Here is a 23,104-nt window from a genome sequence, read left to right on the forward strand (position 1 = left end):
GCTTTCGATCCATTCCTCATCATCATCTAAATCAGAGAAGTCAAGATCACTCTCATCGAGCATTCGAAGGGCGTCATCAAGGGAAACTGCAGTGAAGGAACAGGTTCAGTAAGCTTAAAACTCATAGGTTGCGGCCAATTTAGTAAAAAAAAACAATAACTGGCCTCTGCTATCCACATTAGAATCGATATTAGAACTACGAAAAATCAACCCTAGGTTTTTACTCTATTGGAACTGCATGTCTACAGACGTGGACATGGAGGTTTTACAAGTTCCAAACGATGGCACTTATCAAACTAACTTTTTTTCAAACTATCTAAGCACTGTCTACAATCAAGAGAGTACACCTGATTTTTATCACAACTCTTTCTCACCACTTTCTTTTTTTCTTATCTTTGCTTGTTTTCATCTCCTTTTATTAGCCTTTTCCAATTTGTAAAAACACCACTAAAAGTCGCAGAAAATTTTTGAAAAAAATCAAAGATGTCATTTAAGGTCCAAAAAGCACGTTGAAAGAAAGAAATCTTTGCTAGATGGCAAGGCCTCTGCAAAAAAAAAACATTTTACGGGGATGTCCACAGACGTGGACACCACGTCTCAGGAGTTAACACAACATATGCGTTGGAGAGAATAGGTACCACTAGAAAATTAGCCCTCTACTTTCTTATGAGGCGGATAATTTGTTCGGCACAGCATATACTTCGTCCTTGATATATTTCTATTCAGATACTTTGAGTTGTATTGGGCTGTCTCATTTGGGCAGCAAATTATGACAGCTTGGATAACTATGAAACTTGTCACTAAATCACAGGGGTTTTTCAAAGTTTAGGATTTGCCACTCAGAATTTTCTATTGATTTCCACCATCTGACTCAGCATTTTCAGTGTCTCTTCCGTCATGCATTTAAAAACCTAAGGTGAGAAGACTTTTTATTCAAAGGACAACACTCTCTCTGAAGATTTTTAAGCACACAATGAATTTTTTTTATTAATTAATTCTAATAATAGAAGTACATTTTAATTACTATTAAAATAATAATAACTATTTAAATATAAATAATAATAATAATAAATAATAATAAAATAATAAATAATAATAATAAATAATAATAATAATAATAAATAATAATAAATAAAATAAAATAATAAATAATTTTAACTATTAGTTATAATTCTGTTAGTTAAAATGATGAACATTTCTTACCCTTGAGGATCAACCCGTATCATAAGGTAGGTGCATAGCAGATTTTCTTACTTCTCAACAAAGGGACCTTCACTCCTCAGTTTTGCTTGACTCTTGAACTTAGTTTTTTCTTAAGTAAGATTTTCAGCATTTCAGGTAATTGTTGGTTAGCTCATATCTATAACTGCTGATACCATATAAAATTTTTCGATTTAATGGTTTTATTTGGACCCAAGCACCCATAAAAAAAAAATAAATAGGTATAGTTAAGCAGCATAAACCCCAACGCAGCAATTGTGACCAGCGGAGAGAAATCAGGTAAGCAGTGCTACACATGTTTTTCCTTTGTGAAAAATTTCCTATCAAGATTAAATGTGTTGCTTGAAATGTAGTGAACTTGAACTATTTGGAATAGTGATACAAATTAGATATTTTGGACATTATTTTCAAACTTCAATGTCTTAGAGCTTCATGTCTCAAGGGTTGTCTCAAGGTCTCTTCACTCACCGTTCACTGCTGTAAAAAGTTTGAATATATTTACTTTGTATAGTGATGGTTTCTAATTTATTTTTATTCTTTTAATTATTTTTACCCATTTATCCGGTAAAGGTAAGTAATACGACCTTGGACTTTTACAGTCCCTACCGACGGTGCTGATCTCCGTTTGGTGGCCCTTCAGCCAGGAAGTGAAATGGGGGGCTGGGGGCCAACCATCCTGTGCTTTCGCAGACCCTTCCTGTTTATCTTCCCCTGATTTCTCCAGGTACCCATTTAAAGCTGGGTTGACTCTGGCTGAGCTTACAGAGTCACGCCACTTACCCCCGTCCTAAACCGAATAATTGATTACACTAGGATTCGAACCCTCGTCCTCTCGGATCAAGAATCCTAAGCCCAGTGCACGAATCCACTTGGCTAGGACATTAATCAGAATTACACAAAAGATAGGGAATCCATATCCTAATCCTGGGAATGTTAAAATTTTCATGATTGTTTATTTAATAGAGCTGGTGAGTGTCTCTAGCCCTAGAAAAAAAAATTTCATATGAAACCGATTTCTTTGTATTTAGCCATACACCAGAGGTGTAAAACTAAAAAAAAAAAAAAAGCCTAGTTAGCCGAGATGATAGAGTACCAGACTCCCAATCTCGATATTACGCCCAACATTATATGTTTTGTGTAAAAAAAATGAAACTTTAAGACTATATTTGCGTTTAAAAAGTTGAATAATTGGCAAAAAACACTATTAAGCTATTTTGTGCGTGTAGATGAATAAACAATCAAATTGAACGTAATCGGGGGAGCGCCATGTCTTCATCTATATCCTTTGGGGAAAAATTTTTGATAAAAACACTTCGGGTGTGCAGATGGATTAACAACGTGATTAAAGATGAGTGGGAGGTATTTCCTCTTCGTAAATCAGTGTTTCCGAAGGGACTAAGCCGATTTACCTCCGATCCTAAAAAGAACAGTATTTACTACGTTTTTTGAACCCGTCATGGCTTTCCTCGTAGTTTCTTATGCTTTCCTTATATTTGGCTTTATTTTTGTTGTTCCAAACCCATTCCTTTTCAAAAATTTTTTCCGAACAAATTTTTATGTACATGTTAACTATTAATAATGCAGTTTATTTGTAGGAAGTGTTAGCTCACTCGCTTCAAAACGTACTCAGTGGGAAATGATATGCTTTCTTCCATTACGTATTCAGTCAATTTTTGCTCTTTGTTATTCTAGGCAGATGGAAAACCTGGATGTGCTAATACACACATATGAAGGATATGGGAAAGAACTGGTGAAAAAGTATTCCATTAGCCCGGATGTATTTATCCAAGTCGTATTGCAACTTACCTATTATAGGTTAGTTTTTATATCGCCCTCAGCTTTCGAAAGATTTTGGCCCGCTAAAGTCTGAAGCATCTGATTTTCGAATACTATGCTGCCTCTAAGCCCCAGTGGTAATGGTGATGGCGTTAATAATGATCGTCTTGCTGTAAAATATGTTTTAAATTGAGATAAAGGTCGCTTGTTTGGGTGGGAAGATGGCTTGTGGCACGATTACATTTACAACCGAAGCTGCAGATACATTTGCAACCTACTTTACATTTGATCTATAGTAACATTAGCTACTAATGTTACTACTAATGTTACTACTAAAAGGTTAGCTACTAATGATTACTCATCTTCTTGATCGGTTTGCAATAATTTGATCAATAAGAAGGTGATGGTAGTGACAGCGGGGAACGTGAAAGTTTGTTCCAAGTCGTGTAAAAGGTATTGGAGTTGATTGCGGTTTAGACGAGAAAATGATGGGAATGGTGATTATAAAGGTCGTAGGAGAGAAGTTGTAATGGAGGTGATGATGACCTTAGTGGTTAAGAAGGTGGTCGAAATTTTGAGTTTTCATACTTCTAATTGCGGGGGAAATAAACCTGAAAGTACCGGAAGTGAAGGTGAAGATGGTAATAAAGATTAAAGAACTGAGGGAGAGTAATAGAGGTTGTTTTTCTTGTGAAAACAGTGATCAGGGGCTATATAACATGATCAATTCACCTTAGATTCCCCCTAGTAACCGGCTTACTACGAAAATCTTACTCGATCATTGGTTATAAAATCATTGCTTGGCTCAGTTAAACTCTTTTTCAACAAATTTCAGTTATTTAATATCTGTATCATTATTTTCATAATTTTTTTTTTACGTCAAATGTAATTTTATGACCCTTATGATTGTAAGCATACTCCTACCTAGGCTCGAATTTTCAACGAGACGAAGTATAGGTTAAATATAAGCTAATCCTGACCATAATGGTATTTCTCTTCCTTTTCTTATCCTCAACATAATTGCATACATTTTGGTTATCACTAAGTAAAAGGATATGCATCTCTTACAAGCTAGGGAACCTATTTTCAAAGCAGACCTCATAATTAAGCAGCATTAATCTCTTTTCATTTCCTGTGTCTGTTAATGACATCTTTCGAAAATAATTTACGGGAAGAATAGTAAAGGAAGTACATAATACGATATACGACTAAAAAAAAATATTGAAAGTGCTTTTGTTTCTAAGGGTTCGACGTTAAAGTTAAAGACATACGATTGGTTATAGGGGAGGGGGGGTTAAAATTTTGAAATACGTGTATTCTGGATTAAAAAAAAACATTTAAATCCATTTTTTATAATAAAACTGTCAAAGATCATGAGCATTGGAAAGATGTCACTTAAGGAATGTGGACCAATAGAATGTTTGGAATTTTTGTAAAGAAAATCAAAGGGCGACATTTTAAAACTTAAAACAGGAAATGAAAAAGTCAAGTTATAAGTCAAACCATAAAATGCACCGAAATTACTATGAATGAATAAATGAAACCTAAAGCAAATAGAAATAATAAGAAATAATCACATCAACTTTAAAAAGGATAAAAATACCACTTATAAAGGCTAGAGCGTCATTTATGGTTTGTGGAACATTATTTGTGCTTGCAACAATGTTTTCTTTGTCATTAAGTAAAAAAAAAGTTTTTCCACTGAAAGTAAGGAGCAACATTAAAAATTAAAATGAACAGGAATTATTACGTATATAAGGGGGCATATCCTCTTCAACACCTCGCTCTTTACGCTAAAGCCTTTTAGTACTTAAAAAAAGCTTCTTATTGTTCTAATTAATTTTCAGGAGTCGTTCTTAACGAATTGGGACAAAATTCAAACTTTAGTGTAAAGAGAGAGGTGTTGAGGAGGAGCAACCCCCTCATATACTTAATAATTTCTGTTTGTTTTAAGTTTTATTGCTACTCCTTACTTTCAGTTGAAAAAATTGCTTTTTTTATTTAATTTCTGATTGTTTCTTGAAATAAATGCCAGGAAATCTGACCCCATCTCCACAAAAATATCGCTCCACCTCACGGATATATTCTCTAGAAAATTCAATCCCAGTAAAAATTTACCCGGGACAATTGCCCTTAACATCTCTACGCGTAAAATCGAGTCGGCAAAGAGAAAGCAAGACATAAGAAGAATGTTGTTGAGGATTTCTGGCAATTATCAAAAAATTTACCTTGAAAATTCACCCCCTGGAAGCTTCCCTCTAAATGGAAAGTTCTCCCCGTGGAAAATCCTCCCAGCAGAAAATTCGTGCACCCCCCGAAAAATGTATACATACTTCCCAATAACAAATACTATACGTAAAATAATGGGCAACTTTTATAACTTGAAGACCTTTCCCCGGGGCTGTGGGGGTCATGATATCTCCAAAGCCATAGGTATTTGGCTTTTCAACTATGCTGAACTAATGGCTATCTCAGAAGTTTGAACGGAGGATATGAGAAAAAACGGGCGGGGTAGGGAGCCTTGCAACCCGCCCCCATCATTTTGTAACTTTATAAGGGCACTAAAAATTTAAATTTCCGTTTGAATGAGCCCTCTACAGATATTTGAGGACCACTGGGTAGAAACAATAACCCCTGGGAATAATAACGATAATAAGAAAATACAATAAACACGCATCCGTGATCTTTCTTCAGGCAAAAAAAAATGCAAAATTCTACATTAGGGAAGATAGGATTTTGAAACCTCTACAGTAGGGTTCTTTGATACGCTAAATCTGATGGTTAGATTTCCATAAGATTCTATGATTTATAGGGAATGTTTTCTCCCTTTTTTGGAAAATCAGGCAAATTTTCTCAATCTCGTTGCCTTTGATGGTTAAGACTAGACTAAATGAAATTGATATATTTGAAATCAGCATAATAAGCCGATTCTTTTGATATATTAAATAAAAAAAAACAATTTTTTTTTTAGCTGAAAGTAAGAAGCGACATTAAAACTTAAAACGAACATAAATTATTCCGTATATGAAAGGGGCTGTCCCCTCCTCAACACCTCGCTCTTTACGCTAAAGTTGTTATTAAAAAAAAAACAGAGTTGTGAGAAAGTGTCAAACTTTAGCGTATGGAGCGAGGCGTTCAGAAGGGTACAGCCCCCTTCATTTACGGATAATTTCTGTTCGTTTTAATTTTTAATGTCGATCCTTACTTTCAGTTAGAAATAATTGTTTTTTTTTTATTTAACTTCTGAACGTTTTTGGATTAATGCAGTTTTTTATTTTGGCTTACCGTACATGAATAATTAACACAAAATTTGCATATTAATTTTACTTTTTTTTTGGTTAAATGGTTTTCTCGAAAGTTGTTTAATTTTATTTACGAACGTTTTTATTAGTAATAAATATACATAACTTACGAATTAGCTTACGTAACGAACTTCTATATTCATATTATTATTTATTATTATTATTAACAAATATATATTTTTAATTCGTATATTAGGGGGATTCGCCCCCTAGTCAGTACCTAGTTCTTCACACTAAACTTCAAATTTTGTTCCAATTCTTTAAAAATGACCCCTTAATCACAAAGACCGTTAATTAAAATAAATAGCTCTTATGAAACTACTAAAGAAACTTTAACATAAAGAGCGAGGTATTGACTAGGGGGCAAACCCAATAATATACGTAATAATTTCTGTTCGTTTTAAGTTTGGATACTGCTCCTTACTTTCAGTTGAAAAACTTGTTTTTTATTTAATTTCTGATCGTTTTTTAAATAATGCGGGGAAATCCGGTGCCCTCTTCATGGCAATGTCTTTTCTCCCATGGAAACTTTCGCCATGGAAAGATCCTCCCACGTAAGCCCGGCCCATCCTCTTCCACACTACCAGAAAAATTCCCCCTAAAAACGTCTGTATACCTCCCAATAACCAACACTATATGTAAACATTGGGCTAGCTTCATAACTTGCAGCCTCTCCCCAGGGGACTGTGGGGGATTAAGTCATCCTCAAAGACATAGTTATTATATTTTTTGACCATGCTGAACAAAATAGCAATATCAAAATTTTGATTGGGTGACTATGGGAAAAAATGAGCGCGGGAGGGGGCTGGTTGTCCTCCATTTATGTTCACTTAAAAACTACACTAGAACTTTTAATTTCCGTTCTAATGAGCCCTCCTGCGATATTCTAGGACCACTGGGTCGATACGACCACCCCTGTAGAAAAAAAACAACAAAAAAACAAATAAACATGCATCCGTGATCTTTTTTCTGGCAAAAATACGAAATTCCATATTTTTGCATATAGGAGCTTGAAACCTCTACAGTAGGATTATCTGATATGCTGAACCTGATGGTGTTATTTTCATTTAGGTTCTATGACTTTTAGGGGGTGTTTCCCCCTTTTTTCAAAACCAGGGAAATTTTCTCACGCACCTAACTTTCAATGGGTATGACTAAACTTGATGAAAATTATATATTTGAAATCAACATAAAAATCTGATTCTTTTGATGTATCTATTGGTATCAAAATGTGCTAATTTTCGTTTTTTAGAGTTTCGGTTACTATTGAGCCGGGTCGCTCCTCACTTACAGTTCGTTACCACGAACAGTTTGAAAATGCCGAACATTTCTTACCCTTGAGGATCAACCCATATCATAAGGTTAGTGCACAGCAGATTCTCTGACTTTTTCAACAAGGTGATCCTTCGCTCCTCCGTTTTGCTTGACTCTTGAACCTAGTCTTTTCTTAAGTAAAATTTTTATGTAGATAATTTCGGAGACCACACTACCTTGACGATAAAATGAAAGTTCAAAATAGGGATAAAATCCTTTTTAATAGACAGTGTATAGAAATTCACAAAAATACCAGATATTCCGGTCACATATACTGTTTGATATCTATTGATATCAAAATTGTGTTTTTCAGAGTTTTGGTTACTATTGAGCCGGGTCACTCCTTATTTACAGTTTACTACCACGAACTGCTTGATAACATCATCAACAATGAAAAACAAAATAGAGAATCATAAAATTAATCAAGGCACTTTTTATATAGAATTTGTAAGAGCTTCTACAAAAAAGAGTGGGCGTGTTTTTATTTGGCAAAACATCTGCAGAACAAAAGAGGCAAATCACAATGATGAGCAAGGTCACCAAAAAAGAAAATTCTCCAAATTTAAGTCTAATTTTACTATTACATAAGAACTTTTTTTTGAAAATGTTTCTTCCCAATTCCATTTCATTTAAAAAAATATAAAATGCCTAAATGTAGATTTTAAACTGAAAATTAGGAATTTTTAAAGCATTTTCATCAGTTTCTCGATGCCATATCTTGAATTGGAAAATTATTAAATGATCACCGATTGGTCTTTTCCTACAAATTTAATAGGCATCAAAAATTCAATTTGCCAAATCAATTTGCCGAAAAATTCTTTTGAATTGGCAAATTATTAAATGATCACCGATTGTTTTATTCCTACAAATTTAATAGACATCAAAAAATTCAATTTGCCAAAAATTCTTTTGAATTGGCAATTATTAAATGATCATCGATTTTTTTCCTACAAATTTTTATAGGAATAAATTTAACAGACAAAATATGTTGATTAAAATTTACTGCATATCAAACTAATTAATCCAGAATGAATGTTTAACATATTTTATATATAAAAAATATAACTTTCAAGTCTAGACAATATTAGTTCTATTAATGATGCAATTAAAAGAATACGGTTTATATTCTCTTTTTCATCCGTAACTGAAGCCCAAATGACATCCTGACCTTATGAGGATTAAGCTGGTGATCACCCAACACTTATTTGCGGTATTTTCTGTTCGTATTAAGTTTAATTTAAATATTCATTTTAATTTTCGTTCGTTTTTGGGTTAATCTGTACAGCCATAGATTAATATTTTTACATATCTATCATTTTTAGGTGTAATACTTTTGGTCAACTCTGTAAATCTTCATACCATATACAGAGTCACTTGCACCTACCTTTCTACTGGAAAATCCATTTGAAGGAGACAAAATTTGCCAAAAATCCCTATTTAGGGTGTTTGATGGAAATTGGTCGATGACTTTGTGATCGTTGAAACCTGCTCTATAAAGTTAATGAGATACCCTATGAGCATCAGCAATAACATTGCACAAGATACCTCGAGCTTGTCAATCCTTGAAATGCCAATTTGTTTCCTTTAAACTCCAACCAGATTTCTTAATTCCTCCTGAAATTGCCATGTTCTCCTTTAAGTTTTGTAATTCCTTTGTATTGCAATTTATTCTAATTAAAATTAGAATGTCCATGTTAAAAACTATTATCCATAATGCTAATGCATCTATCTCCTTCCTTAAGCTTCTGAACAAATTTGGCATTCTCTGTTCCCATTCTTTAAGGATTTATGCTTTGTTTGTCCACCTTCATCTCAAATATGCTTGTCTACGACACCAGGGCATTTCCAGGGAAGAGTTATATAACGCTGAATCTGTCCAAAAAAGAGCCCTGCTAATAATTGTCGAAGAAATTAAAGTCAAATAATCTTACCTTAAAAAAAAGTTAGGTTCGTAACGCTTGAGTACAGGAGAGGTTTGTTGTGCCTCTGTTTCTTTTTTTTTTTAACGCAACAACCAACCCTCGTACGCCACACATTCTTCCGAAAAGACACTCTCCTTCCAAATTCCACCCTAACCGGGCCATTTCTTCGCCTGTTCCTACCTTGTCTTCCGTTCGCTGTTGTACCTCCAAATACAAAAAAAAAAAAAAGCCCCTACATTACGGAAAAAATAAACAAAACATGTCGATACTTTCCTCCCTCTTATCAATTGATGCTGGCGATGCCCATGCTTTGTATTCGTTGGTTTGGTCCCTTCCATTCCTTGTCTTTTAAATATCCCCTTGAATCTTTTTTATATCTTTAATTGTTTTATTAAGTTTTAGCTGTTTTTTTTCCTTTAACAATTCGTAACCAATAGTAGAGATGCCCCTATTGATCGTGTCACGCACCCCTGCTGCCACCTACAATTTAGTCTAACTCTGTCAGTACACCAAATAAGGGCATGGAGTCCCTAGGGAGAACACGTGGTTAATGGGGTCAATTACCTCTTTTTCCAAGGTCGATTTATTTGCTGTTGTTGTTGTAAGTGCACGCCCGAGGCGAATGTCAAGGTGTCCGGAAATAGGAAACAGTATTCGTTGTTGTTGTTGTTTTGGGCAAGTGCACGCTCAGTGAACGTCAAGGTGTCCAGAAATAGGAAACAGCATTTGTTGTTGTTATTGTTTTGGCCAAGTGCATGCTCTCAGCAAATGTCAAGGTGTCCAGAAATAGAAAACAGCATTTGTTGTTGTTTTGGACATGTGCATGCTCGAGGCGAATGTTAAGAGTTTCCAGAAATAGGAAACAGTTAGATCACGTGTTTCCTTCTCAGCCGATCAGCGAGTCGGTTACATCCCCCTTTTCAACCAATCAGAGGGCTGGTTACATATGGTTTTCCCTGTTACATAACAGTTCACCCTTGAGGTTTCGTATATAACGTGCTAGTAATGTTATTAAATTATCAGAAAGTATTGTGAAATAGTTGAGGACACAAGAATGGATAAATTTAACTCTTTTGAAGCCTTGACAGCCACAATTAGCAATGTAAGTTCTGATTTAATACATTTTCATTTTTTAATTTCAAAATAAAATTATTTTCATTGGTCACCCTCCAGTATATTCAGGTAAATCCCCTCCCCTCTCCCACTCTAGTACAAACATCACTATGCAATCTTTCTACTCGATAGAAAACATAAAATATGTTCTTTTTACCCTCAAAAACTAACCCATTCCCCATTGTTTTACAAACAAAATTCTCGCAAAAAGAAATAATTATCTTTTTGATAAATTTAGACTTTTCTCTATTTTAATCATTTCTCTAACTGAGACATCCGTCCCTGTTGTTATTAACCGCTCTGGTCTTGACACAAGGCTCCAGCGCGAGGCCTATAATTAGCTCTGACCCTTTTTTAAAGCACTTCCTGTTCGTTAGCGTTAGCAGTTTAGTTTCCAAAGATTTCACAGATTCAAATAGATGCGACTAAAAACATGTTTTTATTTATTGGATAACTGAAAAAGAACCATAGCTTTGATCAATGCTTCGATGTTTGACTAAATATTCATATTTTCAACGTTTAGTATTAGGAGGGATTTTCTTCAAACAGCTTAGAAACAAACTAGGCCGACTTTTATAGGCAGACTTTTGAACGGCTCAGTGAGCCGTAATTCATCTTTTCTCAGATTCAAAAGGATGCGATATCTTTCGGGGGGGGGAGGGGGTATTTTTCCATGTCTTTTCTCAGGGATATTTTCCGTGGGGATTATTGGCCTCGGGCTGTTTTTTCTGGGGGTGGGGTAAATACCAGCCACCGAAAAAGGATAAGGAAAGATAAAAAAAATACCGCTAATACTTTAAATGCATCAAACGAGGCATGCTCAATGCAGATTAAAACCAGAAAAGAACAGAAACGCCTAAAAATCAGAAATTCTTCAAACAGCTTAGAAACAAACTAGGCCGACTTTTATAGGCTGAATTTTGAACGGCTCAGTGAGCCGTAATTCATCTTTCTCAGGTTCAAAAAAGGATGCGACTAGTATATTTCACGAAATTTTTTTACTTTACTGAAATGAGATAAATGCTTTTCTAGACAAGTTATTATGGTTAGTGGAGGGATGGGGGTACTAATTTTCCTTCTGTAAAAAGGGGGAATTATTCCTTATTTGAACTTTTATTTAGCCCCCATTCATATACGGAATAATTTCTGTTCGTTTTAAATTTTAATGGTGCTCCTTACTTTCAGTTAGAAAAAAACTTGTTTTTATTTATTGGATAACTGAAAAAGAACCATAGCTTAGATCAATGCTTCGATGTTTGGTTAAATAAGTACAGACTAAATATTCACATTTTCATCGTTTAGTATTAAGGAGATTTTCTTCAAACAGCTTAGAAACAAACTAGGCCGACTTTTATAGGCTGAATTTTGAACGGCTCAGTGAGCCGTAATTCATCTTTCTCAGATTCAAAAAAGGATGCGACTTATGATTTATTCTAAGAAAGTGAGCTGTATTTGTTAGAGTTTCAGAAACATTACATATTTATTTAATTTAAGCCCTTTTTCAGATAATGTTTGGTGTGATTGACACAGAATATATTAGTCTGAAATATTCCTCAACTGGCATTATTTTCGAAGCAGCTTTCTTACTCCTAGACAATCAACGACGTGAAATTCATTGCTATAAATGGAACATCAGATACAATATGTATAAGTACGAGAAAAAAAGATGGAGTCCAACATTAAATTTTATAAATCGAAACGGCTTTTACGTTAAAATCATAAGACCACGTAATGAAAATGGTTATGAAATAAAACATGTACAAGAGGAAATTCAGAAAATATGCAGTTTTTTCGGTGTGCAAGCTGTATATGTTAAGGGAAACGTGCCAACTGATAGACTCTCACTAGAAATATGTGATAAAAACATAGCATTATTCAATTTAGAAGACTTCAAATGTGAAAAATACCTGTATTCAGTACATGACCCAGAAGATGAAGTTAGATATTTCGCTCAATGGATACCGGAAAAGATGCCTGACAAGGAAAAATGCATCAGATATCCAAAGACCTAAACTTGCTCTTCCGCATATCAAATGGATTAAGCCCTTTTTTTAAATATGTCATTATGTATTTTTTTTTTAAATATGTCATTATGTATTTTTTCAAATGTTTTTAAATATGTTTAGGCAATAAATATTTTAAGCCTCAGCCGTTTTTATTCTTTATAATAATTAATCGCCATGAAAATTATAATTTAAGGTTAAACATGCCAGGGTACACACTTTCAAGTTCAGAATGTTGGAGAACCCTAAATACTCACCACTATAAAGGTAAGTTAATCCTAAAAGGTTAAAAAAAAATTCTGAAATCACACCTTCAGATTCATCATGTCAGGGAACACACTTTCATATTCAGCATTTCTGCGAACATACTTTCAGGTTCAACATGTTAGCGAACCCTAAATGATAAGTTAACTCTAAAAGATTAAAGAATTTCTCTGAAATCACACTTTCAGATTCAGCATGTCAAGGAACACTTGGGTGAAACTCTATGGTCGTTATAATATACAAGTTCCATTTGAACAATGTTTTGAGGTCCCCTAGCCCAACCCCAAAGGACCCCGACGCCCATACCCCAAACCGAAGGAACCCAACCCTAAATACTCACCACTTTAAAGGTAAGTTAATCCTAAAAGGTTAAAAAAAAATTCTGAAATCACACTTTCAGATTCAGCATGTCAGGGAACACAGTTTCAGATTCAGCATGTCTGGAAACACACTTTCAGGTTCAACACGTTAGAGAACCCTAAATGATAAGTTAACTCTAAAAGATTAAAGAATTTCTCTGAAATCACACTTTCCGATTCAGCATATCAGGGAACACTTGGGTGAAACTCTATGGTCGTTATAATATACAAGTTCCATTTGAACAATGTTTTGAGGTCCCCTAGCCCAACCCCAAAGGACCCCGACGACCAAACCCCAACCCGAAGGAACCCCCCGGTCCCCAAAGACCCCATGCCCCCCAAAGGCCCCCTGGTCCCTACAATGCCCGCCAAAGGGCACCGAGCCCAAATGCCCCCAAAGGCCCCCCGACACACCCAAAAGACCAACAAACAAAAATTTCTCTTAGAAATAATATTTTTCATCACTGATAACCCTTTTCTGTTTGAACTAGCAAGTTTTCTACCAAAGAAACCAAATATTTTCATAGAAGTAACATTTTTTGATTGTGATAACAACTTTTCTGTCAGAAGTAGCAAGTTTTGCTTATCACTAACAAACCTACTCATCAAAGTAATGATATTTTACTTTAATACTAACATACTTTTACTGAACACACACAAATTTCTCTTAGAAATAATATTTTTCATCAATGATAACACTTTTTCTGTTCGAACTAGCAAGTTTTCTACCAAAGATGCAAATTTTTTCTTAGAAGTAACATTTTTTGATTGTGATAACAACTTTTCTGTCAGAAGTAGCAAGTTTTGCTTAACACTAACAAACATTCTCATCAAAGTAACGATATTTTACTTTAATGCTAACATACTTTTACTGAACACACGCAAATTTTTCTTAGAAATAATATTTTTCGTCAGTGATAACACTTTTTCTGTTCGAACTATCAAGTTTTCTATCAAAAACACCAACTTTTTTTCTTAGAAGTAACATTTTTTGATTGTGATAACAACTTTTCTGTCAGAAGTAGCAAGTTTTGCTTAACACTAACAAACATTCTCATCAAAGTAACGATATTTTACTTTAATACTAACATACTTTTACTGAACACACGCAAATTTGTCTTGGAAATAATATTTTTCATCACTGATAACACTTTTTCTGTTCGACCTAGCAAGTTTTCTAGCAAAGATACCAAATTTTTTCTTAGAAGTGAGATTTTTTGATTGTGATAACAACTTTTCTGTCAGAAGTAGCAAGTTTTGCTTAACACTAACAAACCTTCTCATCAAAGTAATGATATTTTACTTTAATACTAACATACTTTTACTGAACAAACATAAATTTTTCTTAGAAATAATATTTTTCGTCAGTGATAACACTTTTTCTGTTCGAACTAGCAAGTATTTTACCAAAGATACCAAATATTTTCATGGAAGTAATATTTTTTGATTGTGATAACAACTTTTCTATCAGAAGTAGCAAGTTTTGCTTAACACTAACAAACATTCTCATCAAAGTAATGATATCATTACTTTAATGACTGACATACTTTGACTGAAACACACAGAAATTTCTCTTAGAAATAATATTTTTCGTCAGTGATAACACTTTTTCTGTTCGAACTAGCAAGTTTTCTACCAAAGATACCAAATTTTTTCGTAGACGTACCATTTTATGATTGTTATAAAATCTTTACTGTCAGAAGTAGCAAGTTTTGCTTACCACTAAAAAACCTTCTCATCAAAATAACAAAATTTTAACTTAATAATAACATACATTTACTGAAAACACACACATTTCTCTTAGAAATAATATTTTTCGTCAGTGATAACACTTTTTCTGTTCGAACTAGCAAGTTTTCTAGCAAAGATACCAAATTGTTTCATAGAAGTAATATTTTTGGTTTGTGATAACAACTTTTCTGTCAGAAGTAGCAAGGTTTGCTTAACACTAACAAATATTCTCATCAAAGTAACAACATTTTACCCTAATACTAACATACTTTTACTGAACACACACAAATTTCTCTTAGAAATAATATTTTTCGTCAATGATGACACTTTTTCTGTTCGAACTAGCAAGTTTTCTAGCAAAGATACCAAATTGTTTCTTAGAAGTAACATTTTTTTATTGTGATAACAACTTTTCTGTCAGAAGTAGCAATTTTTGCTTAACACTAACAAACATTCTCATCAAAGTAATGATTTTTTACCTTAATACTAACATACTTTTACTGAACAAACACAAATTTATCTTGGAAATAATATTTTTCCTCACTGATAACACTTTTTCTGTTCGAACTAGCAAGTTTTCTACCAAAGATACCAATTTTTTTCTTAGATGTAACATTTTTTGATTGTGATAACAACTTTTCTGTCAGAAGTAGCAATTTTTGCTTAAAACTAACAAACATTCTCATCAAAGTAACGATATTTTACTTTAATACTAACATACTTTTACTGAACACACGCAAATTTCTCTTAAAAATAATATTTTTCGTCAGTGATACCACTTTTTCTGTTCGAACTAGCAAGTTTTCTAGCAAAGATACCAAATTTTTTCTTAGAAGTAACATTTTTTGATTTTGATAACAACTTTTCTGTCAGAAGTAGCAAGTTTTGCTTAACACTAACAAACATTCTCATCAAAGTAATGATATTTTACCTTAATACTAACATACTTTTACTGAACAAACAAAAATTTCTCTTAGAAATAATATCTTTCATCACTGATAACACTTTTTCTGTTCGGACTAGCAAGTTTTCTACCAAAGATACCAAATATTTTCGTAGAAGTAACATTTTTTGATTGTGATAACAACTTTTCTATCAGAAGTAGCAAGTTTTGCTTAACACTAACAAACATTCTCATCAAAGTAATGATATTTTACCTTAATACTAACATACTTTTACTGAACACACAGAAATTTCTCGTAGAAATAATATTTTTCATCAATGATAACACTTTTTCTGTTCGAACTAGCATGTTTTCTACCAAAGATACCAAATATTTTCGTAGACGTACCATTTTTTTATTGTGATAACAACTTTTCCGTCAGAAGTAGCAAGTTTTGCTTAACACTAACAAACATTCTCATCTAAGTAATGATATTTTACCTTAATACTAACATACTTTTACTGAACACACACAAATTTCTCTTAGAAATAATTTTTTTCGTCAGTGATAACGCTTTTTCTGTTCGAACTAGCAAGTTTTCTAGCAAAGATACCAAATTTTTCTTAGAAGTAATATTTTTTGATTGTGATAACAACTTTTCTGTCAGAAGTAGCAAGTTTTGCTTAACACTAACAATCCTTCTCATCAAAGTAATGATATTTTACCCTAATACTAACATACTTTTACTGAACAAACAAAAATTTCTCTTAGAAATAATATTTTTCGTCAGTGATAACACTTTTTCTGTTCGAACTAGCAAGTTTTCTACCAAAGATACTGAATTTGTTCTTAGAAGTAACATTTTTGATTGTAATAGCAACTTTTCTGTCAGAAGTAGCAAGTTTTTCTTAACACTAACAAACATTCTCATCAAAGTAATGATATTTTACCTTAATACTAACATACTTTTACTGAAAACACACAAAATTCTCTTAGAAATAATATTTTTATTCACTGATAACACTTTTTCTGTTCGAACTAGCAAGTTTTCTACCAAAGATAACAAATATTTTCATATAAGTAACATTTTTTGATTGTGATAACAACTTTTCTGTCAGAAGTAGCAAGTTTTGCTTAACAATAACAAACCTTCTCATCAAAGTAACGACATTTTACCTTAATACTAACATACTTTTACTGAACACGCACACAAAGTTCTCTTAGAAATAATATTTTTCATTTCTATGTCTGAATCTAGTTGCTTACATGTCTGGGTTGGTGTTTGGTTAGGTTAGGTTAGCTAAGTTAGGTTAGGTTAGCTAAGTTAGGTTAGGTTAGCTAGTAAACATTTCTCCATGTTTCAGTTAGGTTAGGTTAGGTTAACTTATCATGGGCGCTCATGATAAGCTAACCTAGCCTAACTAAAGCATGGTACAAAGTCGACATGCGTGGATTTTCCGGCGAGTATGGCTAGGTTAGGCTAGATCAAGTTAGGTTAGGTTAGGTTAAGTTAGGTTAGGTTAGCCTACGTACGCGCGCGTACGTAGGCTAACCTAACCTAACCTAACTTGATCTAGCCTAACCTAACCTAACCATACTCGCCGGAAAATCCCCCCATGTCAACTTTGTACCAAGCTTTAGTTAGGCTAGGTTAGCTTATCATGAGCGCTCATGATAAGTTAACCTAACCTAACCTAACTTAAACATGGAGAAATGTTTACTAGCTAACCTAACTTAGCTAACCTAACCTAACTTAGCTAACCTAACCTAACCTAACCTAACCAAACACCAACCCAGACATGTAAGCAAATAGATTCAGACATAGAAATGAAAAATATTATTTCTAAGAGAACTATGTGTGCGTGTTCAGTAATAGTATGTTAGCATTAAGGTCAAATGTCGTTACTTTGATGAGAAGGTTTGTTAGTGTTAAGCAAAACTTGCTACTTCTGACAGAAAAGTTGTTATCACAATCAAAAATGTTACTTCTACGAAAAAATTTGGTATCTTTGGTAGAAAATTTGCTAGTTCGATAAGAAAAAGTGTTATCACTGACGAAAAATATTATTTCTAAGAGAAATTTGTGTGTGTTCAGTAAAGGTATGTTTGTATTAAGGTAAAATATCGTTACTTTGATGAGAATGTTTGTTAGTGTTAAGAAAAACTTGCTACTTCTGACAGAAAAGTTGCTATTACAATCAAAAATGTTACTTCTAAGAAAAAATTTGGTATCTTTGGTAGAAAACTTGCTAGTTCGAACAGAAAAAGTGTTATTACTGACGAAAAATATTATTTCTAAGAGAAATTTTTGTTTGTTCAGTAAAAGTATGTTAGTATTAGGGTAAAATATCATTACTTTGATGATAAGGATTGTTAGTGTTAAGCAGAACTTGCTACTTCTGACAGAAAAGTTGTTATCACAATACAAAAATGTTACTTCGACGAAAAAATTTGGTATCTTTGGTAGAAAACTTGCTGGTTCGAACAGAAAAAGTGTTATCATTGACGAAAAATATTATTTCCAAGAAAAATTTTTGTGTGTTCAGTAAAAGTATGTTAGTATTAAAGTAAAATATCGTTACTTTGATGAGAATGTTTGTTAGTGTTAAGCAAAACTTGCTACTTCTGACAGAAAAGTTGTTATCACAATAAAAAAATGTTACTTCTATGAAAAAATTTGGTATCTTTGCTAGAAAACTTGCTAGTTCGAACAGAAAAAGTGTTATCAGTGATGAAAAATATTATTTCTAAGAGAATTTTTTTTTGTTCAGTAAAAGTATGTTAGTATTAGGGTAAAATGTTGTTACTTTGATGAGAAGGTTTGTTAGTGGTAAGCAAAACTTGCTACTTCTGACAGAAAAGTTGTTATCACAATCAAAAAATGTTACTTCTAAGAAAAAATTTGGTATCTTTGCTAGAAAACTTGCTAGTTCGAACAGAAAAAGTGTTATCACTGACGAAAAATATTATTTCTAAGAGAAATTTCTGTGTGTTCAGTAAAAGTATTTAAGTATTAAGGTAAAATATCATTACTTTGATGAGAATGTTTGTTAGTGTTAAGCAAAACTTGCTACTCCTGACAGAAAAGTTGTTATCATAATAAAAAAATTTTACTTCTATGAAAAAATTTGGTATCTCTGGTAGAAAACTTGCTAGTTCGAACAGAAAAAGTGTTATCAGTGATGAAAAATATTATTTCTGAGAGAAATTTTTGTTTGTTCAGTAAAAGTATGTTAGTATTAAGGTAAAATATCATTACTTTGATGTTAGTGAATGTGATAGATAAGCAGCAATTACTACCTTTTCCAGAAAAGGAGGTTCCTATATCAAAAAATGGTGATCCTAACAAACTACGGGGTATCTTTGCTTGAAAGATATAGCGTTTAACCAGAACAAGCGTTTTCCCTGTTGAAAAAAAAAATATACAAAAGAAATTTGTGTTTGTTCAGTAAAAGTATGTTAGTATTAAGGTAAAATTTCGTTACTTTGATGAGAATGTGTGTTAGTGTTAAGCAAAACTTGCTATTTCTGACAGAAAAGTTGTTATCAAAATCAAAAAATGTTACTTCTAAGAAAAAATTTGGCATCTTTGGTAGAAAACTTACTAGTTCAAACCGAAAAAGAGTTATCAGTGAGGAAAAATATTATTTCCAAGAGAAATTTTTGTCTGTTCAGTAAAAGTATGTTATTATTAGGGTAAAATATCATTAATTTGATGAGAATGTTTGTTAGTGTTAAGCAAAAATTGCTACTTCTGACAGAAAAGTTGTTATCACAATAAAAAAATGTTACTTCTAAGAAAAAATTTGGTATCTTTGGTAGAAAACTTGCTAGTTCGAACAGAAAAAGTGTTATCATTGACGAAAAATATTATTTCTAAGAGAAATTTGTGTGTTTTCAGTAAAAGTATGTTAGTATTAGGGTAAAATGTTGTTACTTTAAAGAGAATGTTTGTTAGTGTTAAGCAAAACTTGCTACTTCTGACTGAAAAGTTGTTATCACAATCAAAAAATATTACTTCTATGAAAAAATTTGGTATCTTTGCTAAAAAACTTGCTAGTTCGAACAGAAAAAGTGTTATCAGTGACGAAAAATTTTATTTCTAAGAGAAATTTGTGTGTGTTCAGTAAAAGTATGTTAGTATTAAGTTATAATGTTGTTACTTTGATTATAAGGTTTTTTAGTGTTAAGCAAAACTTGCTACTTCTGACAGAAAAGTTGTTATCACAATCAAAAAATGGTACGTCTGCGATAAAATTTGGTATCTTTGGTAGTAAACTTGCTAGTTCGAACAGAAAAAGTGTTATCACTGACGAAAAATATTATTTCTAAGACAACTTTCTGTGTGTTCAGTAAAAGTATGTTAGTATTAAAGTAAATATCATTACTTTGATGAGAATGTTTGTTAATGTTAAGCAAAACTCGCTACTTCTGACAGAAAAGTTGTTATCAAAATAAAAAAATTTTACTTCTTCGAAAATATTTGGTATCTTTGGTAGAAAACTTGCTAGTTCGAACAGAAAAAGTGTTATCACTGACGAAAAATATTATTTCTAAGAGAAATTTTTGTTTGTTCAGTAAAAGTATGTTAGTATTAAAGTAAAATATCGTTACCTTGATGAGAAGGTTTGTTAGTGTTAAGCAAAACTTGCTACTTCTGACAGAAAAGTTGTTATCACAATCAAAAAATGTTACTTCTAAGAAAAAATTTGGTATCTTTGCTAAAAAACTTGCTAGTTCGAACAGAAAAAGTGTTATCAGTGATGAAAAATATTATTTCCAAGACAAATTTGCTTGTGTTCAGTAAAAGTATGTTAGTATTAAAGTAAAATATCGTTACTTTGATGAGAATGTTTGTTAGTGTTAAGCAAAACTTGCTACTTCTGACAGAAAAGTTGTTATCACAATCAAAAAATGTTACTTCTAAGAAAAAACGCTGGTATCTTTGGTAGAAAACTTGCTAGTTCGAACAGAAAAAGTGTTATCACTGACGAAAAATATTATTTCTAAGAAAAATTTGCGTGTGTTCAGTAAAAGTATGTTAGTATTAAAGTAAAATATCGTTACTTTGATGAGAAGGTTTGTTAGTGTTAAGCAAAACTTGCTACTTCTGACAGAAAAGTTGTTATCACAATAAAAAAATGTTACTTCTAAGAAAAAATTTGGTATCTTTGATAGAAAACTTGCTAGTTCGAACAGAAAAGTGTTATCAGTGATGAAAAATATTATTTCTAAGAGAAAGTTTTGTTTGTTCAGTAAAAGTATGTTAGTATTAAGGTAAAATATCATTACTTTGATGAGAATGTTTGTTAGTGTTAAGCAAAACTTGCTACTTCTGACATAAAAGTTGTTATCACAATCAAAAAATGTTACTTCTAAGAAAAAATTTGGTATCTTTGGTAGAAAACTTGCTAGTTCGAACAGAAAAAGTGTTATCATTGATGAAAAATATTATTTATAAGAGAAATTTGTGTTTGTTCAGTAAAAGTATGTTAATATTAAAGTAAAATATCATTACTTTGATGAGTAGGTTTGTTAGTGTTAAGCAAAACTTGCTACTTCTGACAGAAAAGTTGTTATCACAATCAAAAAATTTTACTTCTATGAAAATATTTGGTATCTTTTGTAGAAAACTTGCTAGTTCGAACAGAAAAGTGTTATCAGTGATGAAAAATATTATTTCTAAGAGAAAGTTTTGTTTGTTGGTCTTTTGGGTGTGTCGGGGGGCCTTTGGGGGCCTTTGGGCTTGGTGCCCTTTGGCGGGCATTGTGGGGACCGGGGGGCCTTTGGGGGGCCAGGGGCCTTTGGGGACCGGGGGTTCCTTCGGGTTGGGGTATGATCGTCGGGGTCCTTTGGGGTTGGGCTAGGGCAACTCAAAACATTGTTCAAATGGAACTTGTATATTATAACGACCAAAGAGTTTCACCCAAGTGTTTCCTGACATGCTGAATCTGAAATTGTGATTTCAGAGAAATTCTTTAATCTTTTAGAGTTAACTTATCATTTAGGGTTCTCTAACGTGCTAAACCTGAAAGTGTGTGCCCTGACATGCTGAATCTGAAAGTGTGTTCCCAGACATTATGAATCTGAATGTGTGATTTCAGAATTTTTTTTTTAACCTTTTAGGATTAACTTACCTTTATAGTGGTGAGTATTTAGGGTTGGGTTCTTCGGGTTGGGTTATGGGTGTCGGGGTCCTTTGGGGTTGGGCTAGGGGACCTCAAAACATTGTTCAAATGGAACTTGTATATTATAACGACCATAGAGTTTCACCCAAGTGTTCCCTGACATGCTGAATCTGAAAGTGTGATTTCAGAGAAATTCTTTAATCTTTTAGAGTTAACTTATCATTTAGGGTTCTCTAACGTGTTGAACCTGAAAGTATGTTCGCAGACATGCTGAATCTGAAAGTGTGTTCCCTGACATGATGAATCTGAAAGTGTGATTTCAGAAATTTTTTTTAACCTCTTAGGATTAAATTACCTTTATAGTGGTGAGTATTTAGGGTTCTCCAACATGCTGAACTTGAAAGTGTGTTCCCTGGCATGTTGAACCTGAAAGTATAATTTTCATGAGGATGAAGTATTCTAAAGAATAAAAACGGATGAGGCTTAAGATATTTATTGCCTAAACATATTTAAAAACATTTGAAAAAATACATAATGACATATTTAAAAAAACAATACATAATGACATATTTAAAAAAAGGGCTTAATCCATTTGATATGAGGAAGAGCAAGTTTAGGTCTTTGGATATCTGATGCATTTTTCCTTGTCAGGCATCTTTTCCGGTATCCATTGAGCGAAATATCTAACTTCATCTTCTGGGTCATGTACTGAATTCAGGTATTTTTCACATTTGAAGTCTTCTAAATTGAATAATGCTATGTTTTTATCACATTTTTCTAGTAAGAGTTTATCAGTTGGCACGTTTCCCTTAACATAAACAGTTTGCACACTGAAAAAACTGCATATTTCCTGAATTTCCTCTTGTACATGTTTTATTTCATAGCCATTTTCATTACGTGGTCTTATGGTTTTAACATAAAAGCCGTTTCGATTTTTAAAATTTAGTGTTGGACTCCATCTGTTTTTCTCGTACTCATAAATATTGTATCTGATGTTCCATTTAGAGCAATGAATTTCACGTCGTTGATTGTCTAGGAGTAAGAAAGCTGCTTCGAAAATAATGCCAGTTGAGGAATATTTCAGACTA

At 32.9% G+C, this 23,104-nt stretch overlaps 1 protein-coding gene across 1 annotated transcript in view; it reads left to right on the plus strand.

The window, feature by feature from the left end:
- Positions 1 to 256: 256 nt before the first annotated feature.
- The window catches only part of LOC148945461 (choline O-acetyltransferase-like), a 44,948-nt gene continuing 22,100 nt past the window's right edge, over positions 257 to 23,104 (plus strand). Inside the window, exons 1-2 of the mRNA XM_089099051.1 lie at positions 257 to 341; positions 2,817 to 3,036. Of these exons, the coding sequence (XP_088955177.1) occupies positions 257 to 341; positions 2,817 to 3,036 (305 nt within the window). The remainder of the gene's footprint in view (positions 342 to 2,816; positions 3,037 to 23,104) is intronic.

The sequence above is a fragment of the Artemia sp. Qi Xiang Cuo genome, chromosome 13 (genome assembly GCF_049724085.1).
Source record: "Artemia sp. Qi Xiang Cuo chromosome 13, ASM4972408v1, whole genome shotgun sequence".
In the NCBI taxonomy this organism is placed as follows: Eukaryota; Metazoa; Arthropoda; class Branchiopoda; order Anostraca; family Artemiidae; genus Artemia; species Artemia sp. Qi Xiang Cuo.